This window comes from Anomalospiza imberbis, chromosome 6 (assembly GCF_031753505.1).
Source record: "Anomalospiza imberbis isolate Cuckoo-Finch-1a 21T00152 chromosome 6, ASM3175350v1, whole genome shotgun sequence".
NCBI classification, from domain to species: Eukaryota; Metazoa; Chordata; class Aves; order Passeriformes; family Viduidae; genus Anomalospiza; species Anomalospiza imberbis.
Window position 1 is genome coordinate 33,413,253 of NC_089686.1, and position 25,126 is coordinate 33,438,378.

Sequence of the window (25,126 nt, forward strand, 5' to 3'; positions counted from 1 at the left end):
GCCAAGAGGCCATTCCTTGGTGAAAGTAAAAAACCAGGGTATTGTTCTTCTCACATGGCATATGGTACTTTTTTATGTGTCTAATAGGACTGTTTATTTTCAGGGTAGGATGGTGTGACATAGTACTTCCTGCAAATCTTCATTACCATCTTTCATTTATGTGAACACAGCAGCTTTTGAATGCAAGTTTACTGTAATTTCTCAGTGGTCTTTCAGCCATTGGCAGCCTCTTGTTTTGCAGAGTTAAGCATCTCTGCTTAGAAATGTTTTTCAAAATGTAAGATTTAAAAGTTAAGTGGAACTCCCACAGTTCTCATCTCTCTGGCTTCTGCTGTGGTACCCAGTGATGATCCTCAGCATGGTTGTCCCTCTTTCTTTTATCTTGTCTTTCCCCTTCTATCTGTGGCAAGAACATGTCAGAGCCTGTGTGGAGTTTGTGATTAGTGAATTTGAGTTTTTTTGCTTTTACAAAAACCCCTAAAACCCTCCTCTTCATGGGTCTGTTCCAGTTACTATATATCCAGTTGTGGTTTTTGTGAAGTTGTCTATATCCTCATTCATATCCTGCATCATTTTGCCTGTATGCACTGCTGAGAATCTGTGCCTTGCAGTCAGTGTTTCTTTAGGGCTGGACAAAGGCAGTCTCTCTTCCAAAACTAATGGGGGCAAATTTGGTTAAATTCCTAAGTTTCAGTCCTGGCTCCATGGGAAGTTCTTATACATCTACTCTGTGTTCTAGCACTTGAACATGGTCGCACGGTGGCATCCTTTGCCATGAGGCATGGTCTGAGCATCTGTCACACAGGGATCCCCTATAACATTTCAGTGTAGCTCAGACTAGGTTTCTTTTTAATTGAAACAATAAAACAAAACAGCAGCAGCAAAAGACTTTGCGCTTGTTTCTGTTGCATGGTTGTGGAGATCATGTTTGCACTGCTAGTATCTCATATGATGAGACATTAGCTTTCCTAACTGATGGGTGTGGTTGTGCTGGCAAAGTACTTGAAGGAATGTCATTACCTTGTAGGAAATGGCATTGGCCATGCAGCAGGGGCCAGTCTCCTGCTAGAGTCCGTAACAAGCCAGTGTCCAGTGGAGCTGCAGTGCTGGTTCAGCCAGATGTGCCAGCTTCTACCGGAGATGCAAACCAGACTCCCAGCTGCTGGTAGCTGCTGCCATCTCGCAGCACTTTGAGCGAGAGCAGAAATTCCAGCCCTTGCCACCTCTCTCGAGCACAAGCCCAGGCAGATAGTTTCTGCCTTCTATGAGTAGCCTGCTGGTTAAGATGCAATTAGTGCTTTGAATTTCCTTGCCTCAAATCTTGACGAGTGGCTCTGTTTAGTGAGAAGAAATACTTGCAGCCATGTGTTTTTAAAGTACATTGATTAGATTCATTCTTGTAGGGGGGAAAAAAAAAGCATCTAGTGTTTCCATACCTGCTGTAGACCAACACTAAACTCCTATAAAATTCCCACCAAGATTGCTTATACATACATGTGAGATACTTTGATGAATTTTTTTAAGCAGATAGAGGGGTTTGTATGGTGATAAAATGTGTGAATTAACTCCTTAATTTTTAAAAATTCCTTGTAGATCAGCAGATTCTTGTGGGGGAAAAAAGGTCATCTCTAGATTCAGTTTTATTGTCTGGGCTATTACAGCTGTCATAAATTAATTCTCAAGTTATCTTCTCTGCAAGATAGCTGTATAATATAATGAATTAAGATTGAGCTCTTTTTTGAAATTTATAATCTTGTTGAAATGACAGCGAGCTCATGTGACATACAAGGTCAGTTGCCATGTTATATATAACTTCTTGTTTTCATCTCCTACTGTCCTTGCAGGGAACTAAAAATGTTTTAGACAACAGATGTGGAACACTTAAAATATTTGGAATGTGTGGGAATATACTGAGGGACCACCTGTCCTGCAACGTGAAAGACAGAATTGGTTTGTTGGCATTATTGGTTACTCCTGCAGTGAACAGGACTCATATTTAAAGTAAAGCAGAATGAAAACTGTGGGGTACTAGGTTGGCTTTACTCAAGGAAACATGGGGAAGAAAGTTGAATCCACAAGTTAAATACTTCTTAATACTTAGCCAATAATCCACATTTGAGTTTCCCTTAAAAAGTGTAGCCTGGAGCAGTTACTCAGTCTTAGGAAGCTCATGGTTAAAAAGAAAAGAAACAGAATTTATCTGATTTAACCTAAAATAAGGTATTTTATTTATTGTGTGACTACTTCCACTAGTCAGTTCCTATCTATTTAGTTACTAATTAACAATTGCAACTAGTAATGACTGCATTGGCTATCCTTTGTGAAACCAATGAAGCCCCACAAATTATTTATTTATATTGTAGAAGATTATGGCTTTAATAATAATTGGATTGCTGAGGATGTAGAGGTGGTTTGTTCCTGGTGTCTATTTTTCTACACTTTTAGTACTTATTGACTAGAGTAAACAAACGCTATTTCACAGATGAGGGAACAAAGGCACAGATAGGATCAGTATGTAGCATTTGCATTTCTTCATTTGGCGTTCTGGCATGTGAGCACCCACAGTTCTTTATTATCTTTTTCCTTCAATGATTTTTAAAAAGGAGGATATTAAAAATGAGATGATAGCCACTTCCCTGCCTCAGGGAAGGATTGTGAAGATAGTTAATGTTTATACCATATACCCCCTCTTTCCCTCCCCGCAACTGTAGGGGGAAACTGCCACTGCTTTGGTCCCCACTACAGTGAAAAAGGAAGGTATCACTCAGTGCTTCTGCCCATAGGCGAGCTCTGGCTGGTAACAGGCAGTACCTCAAGCTCTGCCTTAAGCATAAAAATTATACAGGAAATCAGAGAGAAATTCACAGAGATTCATCACTTCTTCTATGGACTTTGGAAACAGTGATGTCTGGTTACAGTTAATGGCTCAGGTTCCTCTTTAAATTTTGGGTGTAGCTGTCCTTCAAAAGTGAAATCTCTGTGTGATAGCACATATCCAGAGTTGGTGAATGAAACAGCTGTTGATGCACTGTCTTGATAAGATTAATAGTAAAGCCAGGACACACATTAGCAGTGTTTCCCACAGCAGGTACAATTTTCCCTGCCCTCACATATAATGGTTTTCTTCTGTATTCTATGCAGTCAAATTACAGATACTGTGAGAGCCACAACTTTAAATTTCTCAGCCTTTTTGCATGCAAAAATCCAGCATTAATTATGCGTTTTCATATTTAGAGTTCTTCATCGTTTGCTGGAGGGCGGTCTTTGTGATTAAAAGAAGCAGGTTTCATTGAGCCAGACTGAGCTCTGGGCTGTCCTCTCTTTCACCTCCCCTTAGGGCAAAGACCAACAGCTTGAGAGTGACCCCTTCAAGAAGTTTTTACCGAAAAGGAAGATGAGACAGGCTGGACAAGCTCTTTCTAATGCTCTGCACTGGAGCCAGGAAAAGGCAGCTGTTTCTAGCCTTTCTGATGTTTGGGTTGGGTTTTTTTGTTGTTGTTTTTGGGGTTTTTTTTCCCTTTCCTGGTGGCTGGGATCTGGGCTTGCTGCCATATCTGTTTGTCTGTCTGTCTCATGTTGTTTTTCTCAGAGAGCTTCAGAGGCCAGTTGCCCGTAGTCAGTTGCTGGGAACAGAGGTTGTTCCTTGTATCATCTTAACTCTCCATGCCAGAATGTTCATGCTTGAATAGGAAACAGCGAGATCTGTCAAAATAGCCCTTTTCTTTAGGGCTTTGAGGCTGCATTCTCCATGGCCATCTGTTCCCTTTCACCCTTTTGGACAATGTTGCTATTTGAAACGAACCACTCTTTGCTCTCTCCCTTTCCCTTTGCCCTCCCCTTGCCCCCCCAAATCTGGGGAAAAAAATTGTTTCTGGCCCTGACTGGCCTCTGGAGGATTCAACCATTTTTTAGTCCAAGGATTAAAAGTGATATTTTGCATTTTTTTTTTTTTTTTATTTTTCACTGACTTTAAAAAATGTAATACATCTCAGGAGAGAAGAGTCACTGCAGTCAAAAGATCATTTTGGATTTATGCATTAGTCTCCACAGAGCACTTCGGTGTCTTGTCGCTGCCTGATGCAGACTACCATGAAAATTTGGCACATCTTGGAATATTTTGCATTATAGCAGGAGTGGAAGAAACCTCCTATAGTGAAGGGTGTATAACTGTTTCCCTTCTAACCCTCTGTCATCAGTCAGAAAAGCTTATCAGGATGAAGTTTTCCAGTCTTGGTTGTTGTCCAAAATTGAATTTATTTGCTTAATTCAGATAAAGTAAGTCATTCCTTTTTGAGAATGAGTTGAAGAAAAAAAGCATATACCTTCTCTGCTTCAGGATGGACGACTGTGCCATGAGGAGAGGGACTGAGAAAGTCCTGGAAAGTCTGTGTCAGAGAGTGAAGCCAGGCCCCTGTAATCGTCAGTCATTTCAACATCCTGCATGTTTTATACTGCCTCTGTGTGTGTGTGCCTAAGTACATAAATATATATGTATTTTCAGCTTTGGAGATGAGTCAGTTCTGAACAGAGACCCCTGTGGTGTATGCATGTACTAAAATGTTTCGTCATGCATCTTTATAGTGAGAGGGAAGACATTTTCTATATGTGGGTATATTGGCTGTGCAATTAAAAAAAAGTGAAAGTGCCCAATTAACTTATGTTCAGAAGCTACTCCAAGCTGTGTTTTGAAGTTGCTCTGAGTACTCAGATGCATCTGCTAGGTCGATATGTAAGGTTTGATGGGCCAGCCCAAAAGATACTTTGTCAGAGAAGAGGTTGCATCTTTCATCTCGCCTCATGAACCACTTTGGGCTGAGAAAGAGATACAGCCAGAGAAACCTATATTGGCAAGTGCAGACTTGTGGTTAAATACCAGTTAATAAAGGCCACAGTCAACTGTGATGATACCCATTGTGAGAAATAATTGGATCCATTGTTGTGTTTGAAAGGCAGAGTTGAAAATGCACATAGTGGTTTTTTACATTTAATGTTTTTCTAACTTTTATGTTCTTAGTTATACAACCAAAACATTCTTCCAGTTCAGCTTTTGTGATTGATAGTATTAAGCATTTGGCCAAATCTGAGCTCCAGATGTGAGCAGCTGTAATTTGCAAACAGTCATCTCTAGCCCCCAAATGTTTGGCTGACCTCTGTTTCCGTGTTGCAGACTGAAGGAGGATTGCTTCCTTCTGGAATTTCAGTTTTGATAACTCTGGCTCGTGATCCAAGCTTTACAGCTCTAAGATTGTTTTTTTTATTTACACGTAGAGGGAATTCTTGCAACTGTAATGTATGGGACCAGTGTTAAGAATGCCGAAGGCTAAATTTTCAAAGAAATTATGGTGGTCATCATGCAAAGTAAAGCAGTTTGCAAAGTTTGAATTGCAATCTCAACCTGAAGTACTATTTAACGCTGCTTTTTAAACATACTCCTTGTGGTTATCAACCCCACTGTGGAGTTTTAATTATTGCATGTTTCAACCCTCTGTATAAAGAAGTTGTCACTAATTTTGAAAATTATTTGGAAAGATACTGCTAAAAGATACTGCTAAAATACTCCTGTGCTCAGGAGTAAAAAGGACATATAACTTTACTCCCTAGTTCAAAGCCATGTTACTAGGTTGTGATCAGAAATTGTTATTCATTTAGACTTATACTGAGTATATTGAGAAAATCCACTCCAGTGTAGGCTGTCAGCACTAGTGTTAATTGAGCAAACTCAGGTGCTGGCAGTGACCTGACTGTAGCAGTACAATGCTCCCTGTGGCTTCTTAGCAGAATATATTTACAAAGAAAGAGGTCAGTGCTATTGAAAACTAGATTGCATACACCTACTGTCCTTTTCTGTCTGCCATGTGGGCACACGCCATCATGCACTCCTTGGGAGATGGCAGCTGTGTCAGAAACACCCTGGGTAAGTCAGTGCTAATTGGTGCTTTTATTGGCCACTTTGCTGGTTGTGCAACAGAAACTGGACTCTCTTGCCCTCCTACCCCCATTGTCCTTCGGCACCGTGACTCTGAATTTAAGGTTCACTTGCAGACTGGCATGCTGCTGCTTTTGCCTGCACTGTGGCAGTTTTGTGGGTATGAGAGCTAAATTGCCATGACACTGTTTCTTTACCAAGACATATTTGATGGAAAAAAATGTAGGCTGTGGGAGTAATCTGCCTCTCAGACTGCAGCATCCTAACACGGCCATAATGCTGTGAACTGCATTCTGAAACTCACTGCAGTTTCAGAGCTGTATCTCACTCTCCTCCCCCAAGCTGTATTAGCTTTTGTTCTGCCTTTCTGGGATTCAGCCATTTAGGCTTCCAAGCTTCAGGCTGTTGTGTTGGAGGGGTGAGTGTCACAGCGGGCTTATTCATTTCTAGTCTGGAAAGTTAGGAAGTGGCAAATCCAGATGATGGGGAAACACTAGCAGAGAGTGATGAAGTTTAGCAGCTGAGATGAACTATCCTGGGAAAATCAGATGTGATAATGCCATGGCTGTGTAGGTCAGAGGGCTGAGGCTTGCAGCATGCAAGGCTTCAGTTGCTCTGACTGGGATTCTAAATTTCATTTCTTGATTCAAGCCTTAAGGGACCTACATACATGTAATTCTAGTATTCTGCCCCCTCCCTCCTACATACCTTCTGATTAATATCATGATCTGTTTAATTCCCTGAGGGAACTTAAGCAAAAAAAATTACAGCAATAACGTGTAGCATGATTGGTGAGGTGATAATTAAAAGCATTTTCTGGATTACAGAGCCCTAGCATTGCCAGATGCCATGACTGGGCAAGCTTTATTTTTCAACCTATACATCCTTTATATGTACAGGCAGACAAAATGCCAGATCTGGGTTGTTTGGGTTTTTTTTTTTCCCTCCCTTATCTCAGTGGTTTGTGATTTTATTGTCTAGTCTTGGAGACAGGAAGAAGTGACTGCATAGGAGAGGTTCAAAATAAGAAGCTGCTTTAAGTTTTAATGATGAGCAATGCAGGAAAGAACTCTGGGTACTGAGAGAATGGTGTAAATTAGAATAATTTTAGATTTTAGAAAAGGAAGGAATTTCTCAAAGACTGCTGTTAGGGGAAGGAGGTTTAGCTGAGGGGTAAAAAAATCATCCTGGGTTACAGAAAGGAATTGACTTAACTGCTTTCTTCTACTTGTTCTTCACCATCCCTCCCACCAAATTACTACTTGTTCTGTGATTTGCAGTAGCACTGCAGCAATGATAGAAAGCTGGAAACTCACCACTTTGTGATGTGGTGTCAGGCAACAGAGGCAGAACATTTTCACCAGTAAAAAGAAATATCTGTTCCTGAGGCTCTCAACTCCACAATTCCCTGATTTGGGCCCTGTTTCAGGTGCTATAAACCACCAGCTGTCTTTCCACCTCCACAGATCTCCTGAGACCTGATTGTTTTGGTCATGGCTGGTAGATTGGCTGGCAAAAATCAGACCTGCTGCATTTTTTCATTTCTTAATGTCAATTCCTTTTTTAGGTCATCAGGCAGGAGTCTCACTAGCATATGTGTGTCTCTCTTTCTCTACTCAGAAAAGAATTGACATGAGCTCACCAATGAGTTCAATGAGGGAATTAGATCTTCTGGTGTAAGCCACACTGGTAACAGTAGGCATGCTGGTGTGGGTTTAAGGGTAAGCCAGCATCTCTCCAGTTCTCTGGTGGACCCTTCCTAAATTTTGAGCTGTATAAAGGTCCCTGCTGATTTTTTTGGGGTTAGAATAAAGGTTAACATTACTTGTTTGGAAAAGCTCCTAATGTTTCATGAAGAATACTCAAAGTCCTTATTTATACACAATTTTTTCTAGCCTGTAACTTATTTTGGTGTATTTTCCCTCATCCCTTAGGGAAGATTCTTTGTAAGTGGGGAATAATCATCAGCAGCTAAGAGACTTGTAATCTGCAATTCTCATGAAAATAAGATCTTTAGGTCAGGAATTATCTTTTTGTTCTCTATTTGTCTAGTGGTTTGCATCTTGAAGATGAGAGCTCTAAGAGTTGTCACAATGGAAATAATGAATGACTGGGGAAAAAAACAGCAAAAAGGACCTCAATCTTGATCTAATATCAGATTAACCATGTAAAAATCACCCAGAGTGTATACACATAAAGACATAAATATGGTAAACAAAAAAGTGTGAGAACTCACCTGTTTGAGGCATATGAGAGAAATAAACTCTGTTGTCCAAAATGAGAAGTGAGCTCATTCCCTTTCTCTTGCATTCACTGCTGACTCCATCAGAACTTTGCACCTGGAGTTAACTGGCAGTTTTTGGTCTTGTGATGATGACGGCTGAATCGAACAGCCTGTTTAATGTAATCTCAAGTCAGCACATAACACGTTTGGGGTTTTTTTTAACTGGCAATTAGTAGGGGTTTACACTTAATTGCTTTGTTTGCTAAGTATATTTTGATGGCTGTGCAAGGAAAAAAAAGGAAAACTAAATTACATGTCATTGATTACTGAACAACTCCAACTTCCAGATAAAATATTTCTACTTAATTGAAATTTGAAGTAATATGGAAAAATCTGGGGGAGGGTGTAGTTTGTAAAGATTTTGAACTAGAAGGTCTTAGAAGTATAAATGCCAGATTCCCTCTCATAATAAAGGAGAGAGCATAAGCATTTTAAAAGTTAGCATTTTCCCATGGCTAGTCTTATGGCCAAGCTTGATTTCTTACAGCAGCAACTGTTTTTCCTGCCATATGTCCTAAATAATAAAAGACTGTGTGAAGTCAATAGTGTGCTTTGAGACATACCTTAGCTGAGCAGTGCAGAGAGTGAGACAGACACCGGTATAGGGTAAGAGAATTAAAATCACCTTTTGACTTAAGAAAAAGCTGTGGAGAAGGGCTGAAAAGGGCAGAAGCCAGCAGTGGGAGATTGAAGAGCACTGTGGTTAGTTACTTCACAGATGAGTTTGTCCTGTGGGTTGTTTTTTATTGTGTGATGGGTTTTTCCACCATTGCATATTTTTATACTTGTACTTTCTGAATAGGTGATGATGGAAAAATAGATTATGGGTTGAAGGGGATTTTTTCTTCTTCTGGTCTCATTGTTACAGATCTGCATGAAAAATAAAGACTAAATGCAATGCAGGTGAAAAGTAGCGGTCTTTGAGCTCTGCCAGTGAACCGGAAAGTTGCACAGCCTGAGTGAGAGGCAAAGCACTTTCATTCTTATTACATGGTGTGCTGTTTTTGTTGAGCTCAGTAGCTTAATTCTTTATAAATATTTTCTTTATACTTTCAGAGAGATTTTTTCCTTCTTTTTGATAGGCCAGGCTTTTATCAAGATGGTTTGATGTTAAGATTTGAAAAACTTTGAGGATTTGTTGCTTCACTATTTTGTTATTTCACTGTCATTTAGTTCATCAATACATTTTTAACATTTGATGAGAAAATATTTTCAAATTACCAATTGATAAAGATTGCAAAGGGCCCAGTATTGGGGATGAACATGCCAGGCAATGATATATCCATCTGGGAAGAAAAAAATTACTATGTGAGAATGTGGACGAAGTGGAACTAATTGTTCTGTGCAGTTATACCAACAAGGAACATGTTGGGTTTTTTTAATCAAAACTATAGTTACATTCTGCCTGCACAGATTTCTTGCATTAAAAAAGACTGTTTTAAGATGTTTGTTTCATTTGATTCAAGATACTGGTCCAGTTATCCAAATTTTCCTAGGATAAGAAACTAATGGAACTGAAGTGTCTTTGTGACTAAACCACCTTTCATCATGCTTGCAACAACTGAGACTTGGTTACATGGGGATTTAGTCTCTAAAATGTACCACCTTATATGCAGAGGACAAGAAGGTCTTTGAGACCAGGTCTGTATTTGCAATGCTCAGGTTGGGCATAATAGAATAATCCCAGAAGCACTGTTGAGCTGAATAGATTTAATCCTGCTGTTCCCTCCAGTGAAAAATGGAAGATGAAATAAAGCCACTTTCCCCATCCTGCCTATATGTGTCATTTCTCTCAGTGACAGGGAAGTTACTTATAGAAAGTTTGTTTTGATTGCATTGATAGGCAGAAACAAAATGAATCTAGCTCTCATGTATAAGTAGGGCCAAGTGTTGTGGCCCAGTTCTAGTGACAGTTCCTTCCTGGGCATTGTAGCCCAGTGCAAGCCTCTTCTGCTTGGAAGCAGCACTGCAGGCCACAGTTGAAGAATCACCCTTTCTTCTTTGTTTTTCCCCTGATTGTGGAGAGGCATTTACTTTGCATTTGACTCAGACCACAAGCAGCTTTATTTTCACTTGTGACAGCTGTTCAGTGAGAGTGAAGCAGTCGCTTCCTCTGTGTCTGCAGTCCAGAACAGATACAGTGTCTGCTCATGTCTCTGCCAGTGCTCTGAAAAGTTCATTTTCACAGGAGACAGTGGAACAGGTATCTCATACAGTCCTTGTCTTGTCTGCTTTGACGATTTATTTCATGCTATTTTTTTTGTGTGAGGAAGGAGGGAGTGTTTACAGGAATTGAAATCACGTGTTTTGCTAGAGCTGGACCTGATACAGAAAGCAAGGAGTTGTTCAGACATCTTCTTCCAGCCTTCTAACATTCACCTTCACCTCCCCATGCTAGGATCCCATCTCTGTGCTTCTGGACACCCACTCCCTTACTGCATACATATACTGGGATGTCACCCTTCTCTCATATGTATGTCAGCTCTATTTTCTTACTTTCCCTAATCCATTCACTCCCTGTATCACCTGTGTCCTGAACAGAAACCATGATGCCAACAGTGACTGGAGTAAGAAATGGCTTTAAGCATGCTGGAGACACTGGAACTGCTGCCCATCAGCTGACTGCACATTGCAGGTGCTGTGGAAGCGTCTACCCCACAGTGTGGGTAAGCACTCCATACCACTCTGCAGCAGTTCAGGTTGGAGAGTTTGCGGACCTCTGAGCAGAGACCACAGTCTTATAAGCCTGTTTTCTTAGAGGGCCAATGTTGCTGTGATAGTCCCATCTCTAAGCATGAGAACATCAGGGTTTGGAAGCACAGGGAAATGCATGCTGGAAAAAAAAGTCACTTTCTCTGAACAGTGTTATTTATTCATTTCCTTTGCCCAGTTCATTAATGTCTAAGTAGTGGTTGAAATAACAGAAAAGATAAGTCCAAGGTTTTTTTAAGGCCGTGTTTCAACATAAATCTGTTTTCTTAACATATCCTCTTTCCTTCCTCGGAGACATTTACTATCTTTTTGTGTTTAGAGCAAGAAGAAGGAATGCAGCACATGTTGTCACTGCCCTTGAACTTCTTTGCAAAGCTGGCACTGCTTCCTCCTGTTTGCTTCACTTCTTGTTGAACCTTTGTATCTGCCTAATGCATCAGTTTGCAGGAGGATCCCTTATAAAATGGGAACCTTTCCAGTGAGGCATTCCCTTTCACCTTGCAAAAAGTCTTTGCTGTAAATTTGCTCCAGGTTTACTAACTGCTTTGCACCAAAGCCATAAATTTTAATGACTTCACAGAAGAGGATTTGCCCTCTTCAGATAGGAGCTGACACAGTATGGTACAGTGTGCTTTCTCCTGTATAAGAAAATAAAATAAATTACAGAAATTAGCTTGTCCTGCCACAAACTTTACACATTTCTGTTCACTTTGGGACAGGTTTTAGGTCTGAAGGAATGGAGAATTAAGAATTGCTGAGGAGTGATATCTCCATAGCATAATAGCGGCAGGTTCCAGACATTTAACCATTTAAATGCCTGGCTCAGGATTGCAAAAGCAATATGTTACTCCTTCTGTTACATAATAGCAGATACATGATTTGAGGGAAGTTTGCCTGTGGATTTTGTGGCTATTTTTTGCCAACATTGGCTACTTCTGGAACGTCTGGGCCCTTTGTAGTGAAGAGCCCACAAGCAGGGGTGCGTGAATTGCTTCTTGGTGGTGTGGAATGATGGCTGCCAGCTCTAAACAGGGGTACAGTTACATCAGCAACATCTCCTTAATTCTTGGCATTTATTGTTGATATCAGAGGGTGAGACGGAGAACTCGCACTACAGTTGTATAAAAACATCAGAAAGGTAGGAAATAAATGCAACAGTGCACTCTTAAGTGCTATTTGTAATTACCTAGCTTAGGGAATAATCTGAGATGTCTGATGAAGTTTCAATGCTGAACTCTTTTCTGTGCCACAGTCCTGATGCAGTTTTTATCATATTTATATTCAGGATCTTCTGTGAGTGAGAAGAGGGATTCTGGTTATGTGACAGCAGCCCTTGGCAACACGTGGAGTCACAGCGTCAACACCAGGCTCATACTACAATACCATGACTTGCCAACAAGACAGGTGAGAGAACTTAACAGCAAAGAGAATTTAAATAGACCTACACCAGCAGTGCTTGGTCAGATGGGCTGTGTCCTTCAGCCTCTCTGGTTATGCTACATGTGTTGACAACGTGGCAGTTGAGAGCCCAATCACTTATTTGGGGTGGGGGTCAGTCAGTGTCCTTTGTTTTTAAGGGATGACCAGCACTCCAGTGCCTCCGTGTGTTAGGATGGTCCTTTCTGAGTCACAGCTGATACAGATGTACAAGTTTCTTGAGCCTTTAGTGCATTCTACACTGTGGAGATGAAAGGTAATCCTTAAAGTGCTTTCTTGCACATGAATTTTAGGACAGGAGAAACCTAGTCTTTTCACTCCCATGATTGTTCTGTATAGTCTTTGTGCCCAGTTTCAGCTGTGACTGTTAGGACAGGGAGCACTGTTTTCTGTGACTGCTGTTTGTGAATAGAAGCTTGCTGCCTGCACCAGCAAACTTAACTTTGAGCAGTAAGTATGGTACCAATTTCCCAGAAGTATGCCTGCAAGCAGGAGAATAGTCACCCTTTTCACTGAGAGACTTTATGCTTTTAAGTGAAACATAGTAGCATCTTTTACTGCAATCTTAATTTAAAAAACTGAAAACTGGGAGACAAGACATTTGGGGTATGATTGAGGGGATGACTTGTTTTTGTTTTGAAAACATCATAATGCATGATTTCATCTGTCCCGTGGGATATCTGTGGATATAATCTCTTTTGGCTTTGTCTGTTCTGTTTTTTCATTGATCTAACTCTTTCCAAAGGCTGTGACCCTCAGTCTTAATGTTATTGATTTCCTGCCAGTTAAAGTAGAGAGCTATCAGAAAAATTGCTATGTGATATTTGTACTATCTTACTCCTATACCGTTACTACCCATGTGCATTCAGATTGGTGCTCCTGGGTTTACTGTCACAACACAAGTTTTCTCACTTTTAAATTGCAGTGTTTAGAGCCAGATGAGAGGAAGCCATCCAGTTTTATTAGAAAATTATTTATTAGAAGTAAAATTATAATGATAGCACTCCTGTTTCTTCAAGTAGTGGGCACTTCGACTACTTCGAAGCAGTAGTCCTCTGGACTTCGAGGTAGAAAGTTAAGTGTGTCAAATGTAGGTAGAAAAGGCATCTTCTATACTCACTTCTAATGGCTATGCATAGAAATATATTTTTACTGCTTCTGGTCTTAGAAATTTTCTTATGTACTCCTTATTCTGGTCTGTAATGAGTTCTCCTTTTCTACAGAAATACTGAGTTCTGCAAAATACAAAGCTGTTCATAAATTTCCTGGATCACTTCAGAGCTACATGAGAGTGGAGTTGGCAGAGGGTAAAGGGCAAAAACTGGGCTCTGTGCTACTTCGTGATGCACAAAGTCAGCTAAAACAGATTAAGAACATTCCTCTGGTAGTGGAAAAAGGGAGACAGCTTTCCTAAAGAACATTCAGATATTACATGTTGTTTTTCCTGATTTTTTTTTTGAGAAGGAATAGATCATAAATGTATGAAAAGTTGTGTTCAAGCCTTTGAAATTATGGTCTGCTTAGTAGAGTTTTCCTCTCTTCCTAACTGGATTTATCAGGTGAACCACCTTGCTTACAAGTGAAGCTATGTGCTCATTCTGTTTTAATTAAGCAAAGGAACTAAAGCTACAATGAAAAAAAAACAACCCTCAAGTAAATGTTAGTATATATTATTAAAACCAAAGTAATTTGAAACAGAAGTGTGTTATAAATAATGATGTGCCTGTGAAGTCCATGACTGAAATGGGATATGTCCATGTTGTCCTGTAGGTATTTTCCTGTTGCTGATATCTGTGTCTTTTTTTCCAGATAAATTCTCATTTCTTAAACTCATAGAAATATTCCAGCTAGACATGCAGTTTCCAGTTAGAGGAAGGAATCTAGAGTTATCCTACCTATTGCAGCACTGTATTGATCAAATTACTATCATTTTACACACATATGCTCCTTTATAATTGCTTTAGGCCCACTTTCAGAAATGAACTGTGAATAAAGGTGCCTCAGTTCTTGAGATGCCATTTCAGTCATCATAAAGTGGTTCTGCCAGGAGGTATTAGATATCAGTGCTTTGAAAGCCAGCACTTTTTAAGGAAGCTTAAAAGGAAGATTCAAAAATTACCAAGTCAGTAAATTCTCATACTGTAAAAAAACCAAAAAACTACAAAAAACTCAACAACCAACCAATAATAATAATAACACCCAAAAACTTGTGATTATCTGTAGTCTTGGTTTTAAAGTGAAATTTTGCCCCAGGGAATTACTGAAAGCACACAGTTGGTCCAGAGATTTGGGTGAAAAGTAGTTTCAAAACCATGTTTTTCCTGCTCTTCCACATTTGTAACCTTACAGAACCAATACTGTATAAGGAATGAGCTGTGTTTCCATAGAATCATAGAAACTTCATGTAGTTGGTGATCTCTCTAATTTGTCGAGGTCTCTCTGCAGGGCATCCATGCCTCTGAGGGAGTCAACAGCTCCTCACAATTTAGTGCCATTGGCAAACTTACTAAGTATCCCTTTGAATCCCACATCCCAGTCATTAAAGAAGATGTTGAAGAACACAGGGCTGAGGATGGAGCCCTGCAGAACCCCTCTAGTGACAGGTTCCCACTCTGATATCACTCCATTCACTACAGCTCTGTGTGCCTGACCTGTGAGCCAGTTGCTCACCCAGCACATGATGTGTTTATCCATCTCTGGCCTGGACAATTTGTCCAAAAGGATACTGAGAGCTTTGCAGAACTCCACGAGGATTATATGTTCTGGCTTTCCTAGATCTTTTAGGTGGGCTGCCCTGTTGTAGAAGGAAATCAGGTTCAACAAGCAGGACTTTCCCCTTATGGAGCCATGCTGGCTGTGATCAACAACTGCATTGTCTTCCAGGTGTTTTTCAGTACTTCCCAGAATAATCTTTTCCATGATTTTACCAGGCACTGAACTGAGACTGCCAGGCCTGTAGTTTCTGAGGTCCTCCTTCTTGGCCTTCTTGAAAACCAGGATAATGTTTGCCAGCTTCCTGTCAGGTGGGACCTCTCAGGATTCCCAGCACTGCTGAAAATCATTGAGACAGGCTTTATAATGACATCAGCCAGCCCCTCAGATGAGTCCCATCAGGCCCCATAGATTTGTAGGGATTCAGCTGAAGCAGCAGATCCCACACAATTTCAGGGTCAGCTGGGAATTGATCATTGTTGCAGTCATGGTCCTCTAGCTCAGGGCTAGAGGCCCCTGTAGCCCATCATCTGTGTTGAAGACGGAAGCAAAGAATTTAAACACCTCTGCCTTGTCCACGTCCTTGTTTGTGAGGTTGACAATCCCCATCCTGTAATGGAATGATGTTATTTCTATGCTGCCATTTGCCATTAATGTATTTGAAAATGTATAAATGTATTAATGGCCATTTGCCATTAATATATTTATCTCCAATTGAGCTTTGGCCACACAAATTTTCCCCCTGCCATGGCCAATAGCATTTCTGTATTCTTCCCATGTCACCTGACCTTGCTTCCACCAGACATATACGTCCCTTTTCCTTCCACAGTGGATAAAATTTGCTTTTTCAAAAGGTAAAATTCATTCTTTAATCTGTCACTTGATCTCCAGAATATTCTCTTTCTGGATCCACTTTCTCTCTTTTTTTCTCTGGAGGAGCTGGAGCAGTGGTGACAGTCTGAGAGACTTTCCCTCATTATATCTGACTTCCAAGGTAGTAGAGCCAGTGTGCCAATCCTTGCTGCAGAATGCCACCCATCAAGAGAAAAAGCACCTTTGAGAAGCACTGGACCAAGGGCGGTATTCCTTCAAAACACAGAGTGATACTGTGATTGTTCAGGAGGATTCAAGCAAGCTGTTGTCCAGAGCTATGGCATCTCCTGGACAGCCCACTGGGCTGCTAGATGCTTGTTCTTAGTCATGCAGCATTTGTTACTGGGAGAACTCACATAGTCCCTGTTCCTGAAACCTTGGGGAGTGCCAGGGCAGCAGGTGGCAGAGCAAGTATGTAACAAACCTTAGGAAACTGAACATAGAATTCCTACACGGTTGGGATTTTTTTATATACTAAGTAAAAAATTATTTTGTTTATCCAGTAGATATTTTCCAGCCAACTATCCCTTTTTCCACCCCACCCTTCCTATGTCTGGTGAACATTAATAAGACAGCAGCCAGTTCAGCAAAGTAATGAAATTTCTGGGATGTCCTGCCTGCCTGAAAATCAGTTAGGTTTGTTTTATTGCCAGGAGAAGAACAGCTTTCTGAACAAACAGATGAACTTTGCTCTTTTGCTTCCTTCTAGAAGCCAGGGTTCTGTTATTTGTTTCCTCCAGGACAGAAGCAGCACCACTGGGGGAGGGACCAAAAGAGATTTCCAGTCTGCATTTAAATTCATTATGTCACCAAAACCCACAAGCATGGACAACAGCAGGAGTCTTTTAACTACTGAGTTGGGACTGAGCTGTACAGTTTCAACAGCAGCACAGTGGCATAAGAACATGTGAGAACATGGGAAAAGTTAATTGTTTCACACAAATACCTTCATGAAGAGAATTATCTTTATGGATACTGATACTTGGTTCTCCCTAAGCACTCTTTTAAGTAGTTAACCATGAAATTTATTTTCCTGAAATGCATACATAAACATGCAGAGTCTTTGAGTTTGGGCCAAAACCAACAGGGCTGCACTAGAAACTATCAGACTCCTCAGTTACCCCTATGTATATAATTATCCTTCTTTCCTGAACTGGAGTCAGCAGGCTTTAAAGGTTACTGTTTCTCATGTGTTCTCAGCTGTCTTTGGTAGGGTTAAATACATTGCCATGCTATATTTAATATTTTGTTCTTGTCCATTGGCGGTAGGATGCTGGATTAAATGAGACAGTGCCCAGATCTGGTATGGCAACTTCTATGGGCCTGGTTTATTTTATAATTTTCAAGGGATTTGTGAGACTTGTAGTATTGTGTTAATCTCTGTAACATGTTTTGAAATTCTCTGAGGAAAAATGCATATAGAAGTGTTATAACAAGTCAGTGCTTCCCTGTTGTATTTTCTAGAAAGAGCATTTAGAATCACAGAATCATACAGGTTGGAGCCTTTAAGATCATCAAGATCAACCATTAACCCAGCACTGCCAAGTCCACCACTAAACCATATCCCCAAGTGCCACATCTACATGTCTTTTTAATACCTCCGGGGACGGAAACTCCATCACTTCCCTGAGCAGCTTATTCCAGTGCTTGACAACCCTTTCTGTGAAGACATTTTTCCTAATACCCTAAACCTCCCTTGGCACAGCTTGAGGCCATTTCCTCTTGTTCTGTCACATGTTACCTGGGAGAAGAGACCAACCTCTACCCACCTACAACCTCCTTTCAGGGAGTTGTAGAGAGCAGTGAGGTCTGCTCTGAATCTTCTTTTTTCCAGGCTGAACAAGTCCAGCTCCCTCAGACTCTCCTCATTCAGACTTGTGCTCCAGACCCTTCACCAGCCTTGTTGCCCTTCTCTGGACCTCAATGTCCTTCTTGTATGGAGGAGCCCAGAACAGGACACAGGATTTGTGGTGTAGCTTCACCAGTGCTGAGTACAGGGGGACCATCGCTGCCCTGGTCCTGCTGGCCACACAGTTCCTGATACAAGCCAGGTTAGCACTGGCCTTCTTGGTCACCTGGACTGCTGGATCAGCTAGTCGTAAACCAGCAACCCCAGCCACTCTTCCCCCAGCCTGTAGCATTGCCTGGGGTTGTTGTGATGCAAGTGCAGAACCCAGCACTTCACCTTATTGAATGCCATGTAACTGGCCCATCTATCTGGCCTGCCCAGGTCCTTCTGCAGAGCATTCCTACCTTCCAGAAGATCAACACTCCTGCCCAACTTGCTGTTGTCTGCAAATTGACTGGTAATACAATTTATCCTTTTGTCCAGAAAATAGATGAAGACATTAAATAGGTCTGAGCCCTGGGGAGCACCACTGGTGCCTGGTCACCAGCTGGACATAGCACCATGCACCACCACTCTTTGGGCCTGGCCACCCAGACAGGGTATCACCTAACAACCAGTGCACCCATCCACACCAAGGGAAGCCAAATTCTCCATGAGAATGCTGTGGGAAACAGTGTCAAACGCTCTACTAAAGTCTAGGTAGTGACATCCACAGACATTCCTTCATCCACTGAGTGGGTCAGTTTGTCGTAGAAGGAGATGAGGATGGTTAAGCAGGACTTGCCTTTCACAAGCCCATGCTGTGTGGGCCTGGTCCCCTGGCTGTCCTGCATGTGTTGTGTGATGGTGCTCAGGATAGTCTGCTCCATGAGCTTCCCCAGCACCAAGGTCAGGGTGACAGGCCTGTAGTTCCCAGGTCCTCCTCTGGCCCTTGTAGATGGTGCCACGTTTGCCAGGTTCCTGTCACCTGGGACCTCCCCAGGTGACCAGGGCTGCAGGTAACTGATGGGCAGTGGCTCAGTGAGCTCTTCTGACAGCTCCCTCAGGACCCTTGGGTGGATCCCACCTGGCCCTGCAGACCTGTGTGTGTCTAGGTGGCAAAGCAGGTCACTGGGCATTTTCCCTTGGCTTATGGGGGCTTCATTCTGCTCCCCATCCATGTCTTCCAGATCAGGGGTCTGAATATCTGGAGAACAACTGGTTTTAGGATTGAGAAATGGGCTGAAGCTTTCAAGCTGTGCTAAGTGAGCTGTTGGGCAGGAATTTTCCTAGTAAAATGATAAAGTGTGCAGGTGAAGTGTTTCAAATGCATAAGTGTGTGGTGACTCATTCTCAATAAAACAAAACAGAACAAAACCCCCTTATCGCATTCAGACTAATGCCAGACATAACTTCTGTTGTGTCCTTGGTTACAGACCAGCTGTTTCATCTTGCTCTGCTTACTATCATATGAATAAGCCCTGAATAAGCATTCCAAAATTGCTATGGTGCAGGAACCCTGGTACTTGCTGGATGGGGGAAGGGCTGGAAGAGAGCAAAGGGGAGTGAGGATTATGTTTAATGTTTATGAGATTTGCAATTATTTACCTTACATTTTTAATCATATTAGTAAAGCAGTTCTTTCAAAATGTACAGATATTTGGCTATAACTTCATCGGGAGATGGCTGTTGGAAGTGCTGTAAAGTGTGTATCTGTTCTGAGCCATCTTCTTATATAATATGCTTGTCATATAGAAAGTCAATTCTGTAACAACACAAGGAGATATTTTAAAAATTCTTTTTAGGATTAAAGTGATGATGTGGAGTCAAGGAAAAAATAATAGGAAATTTTACAGGAAAATAGACTTTTTCAGGTCAGATTAATTTTTTTACAGTTCTCTATTATGTTTCTTTTGAAAAAATAGCTGTGAAAAGACTGAAGAAGCACATATTCAAATTCTGCAAACCCTTCCATGTAAAGAAATGTTTTTTTTTCCCCTAGGATGCACCATTTATTTAGGAGACTTTTGCCTTGCTTTAACTATCAATTTAATATTTTGAATCAGGACATAATATTGTAATGGCTTTAAATTTCCATGCAAGTTTACAAACTACATCCTTTAAAATACATAAATAAGCTTATGGGGTTTTTTCTGATTAAAGTGCTGTCAACTGATAACCCTTATGACAGAAGTCTTTTGCTTATCCATAGATCATATACAAGCATAAGCAGCAATATAATCTTGAATAGCATGAGAACAGTATGAAACTGGACACAAGGCACAACTGTAGCATAAACAGATGGTTATCAACATAGCATGATACTGACTTAATCCAGCAAAGTGCCAAATGAAAGGATGCCAGAAAAATAGCGATGGTTCATTAACAAGTGTTTGGAGCTCAGACATCACCAAGTGACTTACTTGGCTGACCTGTCTGTCTTTGCAGCAAGCCTCCTTCTTAATGAACTTCTGGGGAGTGGTCATACAATATAGCCATCACCAGAGCCCTGTCTACATTAAATGGGTCTGGATTCTGGATGTATGACCCTCTCCTGTTAATTTTTAGAGAGAAATGTTTCCATCATTCTTTAACAAGAATTCAGTAACTTAGGTGCTTATAAAACATTAATCAATTTGTTATCTAGGAACCTAAATAGAAATGAAAAGGCTCTGGGTGAGATAGAAAAGACCAGAAGAAACCTTGATATACTTCATCTTGTTCTCGTCTCTGTTATTTTTTAATAACTGCTGCAAGTTTTCTTAATGAGGATTATTCTGTCAGACAAAATGTAGGAGCAACTGTACAAGCTTCAAACCCACTCACCTGTAGTTCAAAGCATCCTAAACAGAGAAGCAGGGACATCTCTGAGGCAGAGAGGCAAACTCAGTCATTAAGTTACACTGAGGTCTTCCTGCGGAGGCTGGTGGCAGAGGTGGGTTCTTTCTGGTAGGTATTTTTGATTGACAGACCAGCCCACTCTCAGAGGAGCCTGCTCCTTAGTTGCTGCTAACCTACACGGTTACAAGTTTACCATCTCCTATTATGCTATATTTTCAAATTACTATGGAAAAGCATTTTCAGACTGATCTCTGCAGTGACCTTGCCAGGTGCTCATAGCTGAGGAAAGTGAATCATAAGTAAGTGACTGAGCTTTTGCAGCTGGGAGCAGAGCTGGAATCTCTGCACTACCATTGAGTTCCAATAAGTTTGATCTTGCTTAACATTTATTGCCTTTGTTTCAGGCACTTACAGGTCTTTGTATCTCCTGGTGCTATACAGTGCAGATACTCCTGCTTCCTGCTCCAACTTGCTCAGTAGATTATCTCGCTTGCTGAACTGATATTCAGTGTGGTCACTGAGTTCAGTCTTGAATCTCTCTCCTCAGCATGCCATAAACTTTTCTCCATAAGCAAAGGTTAATGAAACTGGGACTGTTAGTGGAGCTTTATGGCAGAACTTTTTCTTTAATTCCTTGTTTCCAGTTTCTGTTGACACCCAGGGTAATTTTTCTAACCCTTAGCTCTAGAAGTCACCTTGCATTCCTGTCTCTCCCCTTTGCAGACATCAAAAACTGTAGTAAACTGCAAGTACCCAATAAGGACACTAGCTAGCACTTAAATGTTTAGATTATTAAAATGCTTATCTGGCTTCTTATCTCCAGTAGTGGTTAATGCAACATTTCTAGTATTATCAATACCTTTTTTTCCCCTCTTTCAAACACATCACAGAAAATTGAATTTTCACCTTGATGAGACCTACTTAGTCACAGAGATACTGTTGTTTTAATTTTTACATATTTTCTCAGTTCTGTAACTGAGGAAATGGCCTTTTGCCTTGGTCTAATTGGTAATTCTGCACCTTCATGTTAATCAGATAGAAATTTTCAGAAATTTGGACTATACCTTCTGTTCTTTATTGGGAGCCACTTAAAGGTCAGGATGGGAGGAGTAAGATTGCTGTAACAAAATCCGTTCTGAATACAAAAGAGAACTTCTGTCTGTAATGCTATTAATCCAACACCCTTCACAAACATTGTACTTACAGTTAAGTAAAACAGCATAAAAATGGGAGAGAGAAAGACCCAGAGGGGACTTCTAGGCTCCTGTCTGAATTGTCTGAAGAATGTTTTGTTTGTAAGCTTAAGTCCCTTTGCACAGAGGGAATGAATGCAAATTCCCATCCTGTTTATACAGAATCACTTTCCTAATTTTGATTTGACTTCTGTGTGAGTTTTTTCCTCAAAACAGAGAGGAATTAACCTAGGGCAGATTCCCTCATCAATAACTGAAATATCATCACTCCTAAAGACTCGCAATGACCAAAGCTGTTTATCCTTGGAATGTCGTGGCAAATCCCCTTGCCTCCTGTCTTCCACCAGATTGTCCTTTTTTCTTTTTTTTTTAATTTCTTTTTTTTTCTTTTAGATTTGAAAACAGAGAGAAGCAATGCCTAGCTCAACTTTAAGTGTTAATTATTCAGAAAAGTTCTGCTGAGTCTATCTTGGAATATACTATACTTAAAGACATTCTTAATAGTGAAAAATATCAGAAAATCATTATGAGTGAACTGGACAATCTCAAGTAATGAAAATATAGTGGAATATAAGATTCCTATTAGAAATAATCTGCAAAATAATATTGGACATTACAAATGAGTTTCTGTTTTACTTAGGGAGCAGACAAGTTCAAAGTGAAGCTAATATACTGGAGTGATTTAGTTTATCACAGAAAGACTAATTCAACACTGTAATGTAACCATGAAAAGGATGTGGGCTGTCCTAGAATATATCAGGCAAGGTGTTCTCAAATGAAAAGTGTGTGGAAAGGCACTGGGGACATCTCTGGAATACTGTATATGGTCTGGAAATGTTTGTTCAAGCTTCTTTCTGCTTTCCTCTCTATCTACCTTCTTCCCAGCCAAGGTCTGTGCTAGATAGAATATATTTGTTGACATAGTAACAAGTTTAAGCTGTTACTGGTTAAAAAAGTAGAACTTAGGTAAAGCTTTAAAACCAGACAAACTTTGACATATTGACTTCAGTGGGCAAAATGAATGTCATCTTGTGTGAAAAGGTAGGGATCAAACATGATTCTTATCTTCAGGCATTACAACTTTTATGATTCTCTAAACATATTAAGGAAGAATCATATCAGGAGTTTGTATATCTAGGATATTGTACTCTGAACTTGAATTTTTGCTTGTTTTATGAATCTAAAGTCATTGAACTGTTCTAGATTGACAACACAGAAGAATGGCAGCCAGTGAGTGATTCTGAAAATCTACTGCAGAGAGAACAATGTGGGGTTTTCGGCTCAGTTTTATCAGTATATCTACTCTGGGTAGGTTCAGTCTAGAGGAGTTTGCTCTATATAGACTTTTTAATCTTTGATCTCTGTAATTCCTATGCCTTTAGCTGTGATGTAAAAACAGGCTGAAAAAGAAAAAAAAACCTTCTTAACTGCTTAGAAACTGAATGCAGGCTACTGACCCACTTTAAGGAATAAAACCCATTTTGACATACCACGGCCTGAGATGGACTGCACTTGAAAACACAGGGGATTTTGATTATCTCCAATGTTGCAGACTTAATGGGAGCTGCCTGGCCAACTTTATCATATCTACCCATCATAATGCATCAAGGAGATAAAAAAATAGATAATTTTCAAAATATTACCTTTCCTTGGACTGATTGTTGTAACTGCTGGAAAAATACCATGGGATTTTGGGACATCTGCTCAATCAGGAATGGAAAGGATGTGTGCAGGAGGTGGTAGTGTATTCTACCCATATGGTGGAAACACTAGAAGATACTTGGGACTAAAAGGTAAAAGGCATTATAAATAGCTACCTGTGCCATCCAGCTCTCACAGGTACTTTGATTAGGGAAAGATATGTCCTTTGGCTGCATATTAACTGAAAGCCATAAATTCCTCAAACAGTGTTGAAGTTCAGTGTTTGATAGACTGTGACTGATGGGTAGCTTCAGCTTTTCCAACACTAGTAAGAAGTATTGTAAAGTACAGCTTAGTTAATGAATTACTTCTTCCTTGAGTATTCACACTGGAGCATTGAGGTCATTTATCAATAAATCCCCCTGTCTCATCAGATAAAGAGATAAACTCAGGTTGCAGTGTGGTGTGTGAGTCACTACTGAAGTTCTTCACTGGAAAGAGCTCATTAGATTTATCTTGAGTTTGCAAGGCTCTTTCACGTTTGCGTAACAGTGATGGTTCATGGTCTATCTTATCAGTCATTTCCTACCAGTGAGTCTGGAATCTCTGGCAGAAGTTCTTACACTAATCCGGAGTGAACAATCAGTCTAATTTTTTTCTGCCATTTGATTTAATTTGTCTGTGCAGATATCTTCTGCAGTTCAGGGTGTTTACATACTGCACGGTGTTGAAGTGGAAGTTATGGACTTCAGGACACTTGAGCTGGCCTTGTGCAGAGCTGACAGTGGTTGAGAAGGTTTGGTTTGGAGTCTGAGCCAGTAAAACGTTATCATGTCTGAGCCAGCACTGACATTTATTTCAGCACATTGATGGGTCTGGTCCAAGTGCTATGTTTGTTCTTCAGTTTACGTCACTGAACTTGTTTCTTTTAGCATCAGTCTTTATTTATCTATCTAACAGTAATATAAAACTCTGTACCCACAGTCATCTCAAGCTATCGATAAAAAATCACCTAATCCTCTCTTAAATTGTGTTGGTATTTATAACTGGATGTGGTACATTTCATATCAAAAACAAGAAGAAACTACTTTTTTCTCCTTTTTCATGCATTTTTGTCTTGCTTCTTGCTTGTGATCTTAGAGTGGTCATCTCATTTGAAATAACTGAGCAAGCTGAAAAGTGTAAATAAGCACAAAAAAATCAAAGAGTTTCTTACTAATCTTAATATGATAATACCAGATATACTTAATTGGTATTAAATATATAAAAGAAAGGTAAACAACTTACTGTAAGACATGTACTAAAGGTTGCCATATGGGTGCCACTGCAGGAAAGAAGTGGTTGAGATTTTTTTCCCCTACAGTTTTGCATGTTCTTAGTAATGGCTACATTTTTGTCCTTTGAACATAACTAAAGTTTTCTAAAGTTCACATGTAGTTAGGATCCCTAAAGTCTGAATTCTTAAGCATAATCCCCATGCAAGAGAATATCTAAGAGCTATAAATGCTGCTCCCAGTAATTTTGTGAAAAGAATGATCATTGCACATTATGTTTGCTTCTGTTTCTTCTCCAAACATGAAAAGATTTATTAACCTACTGATCACTGTTTGTGGCATGTTGTCATCAAAAATTTCAGACTGGATGGGCTATAAAGCAATATTTGAGGTCTTAAAGGGCTG

The 25,126-nt window shown here is 40.3% G+C and overlaps 1 protein-coding gene across 30 annotated transcripts in view; it reads left to right on the forward strand.

Moving 5' to 3' along the window:
• RAD51B (RAD51 paralog B) overlaps positions 1-25,126 on the forward strand; it is a 417,280-nt gene that overhangs the window by 234,476 nt on the left and 157,678 nt on the right. For 26 of the 30 annotated variants that reach the window (XR_011000000.1, XR_011000001.1, XR_010999998.1 and 23 more), the window contains exon 9: positions 12,208-12,326. Coding sequence is in view for 21 of the 30 variants with exons in the window: in XM_068193163.1 (XP_068049264.1) it covers positions 12,208-12,326 (119 nt within the window). In the remaining 9 variants the exon portion in view is untranslated. The other 4 variants (XM_068193184.1, XM_068193183.1, XM_068193170.1 and 1 more) reach the window with 4 other exon arrangements.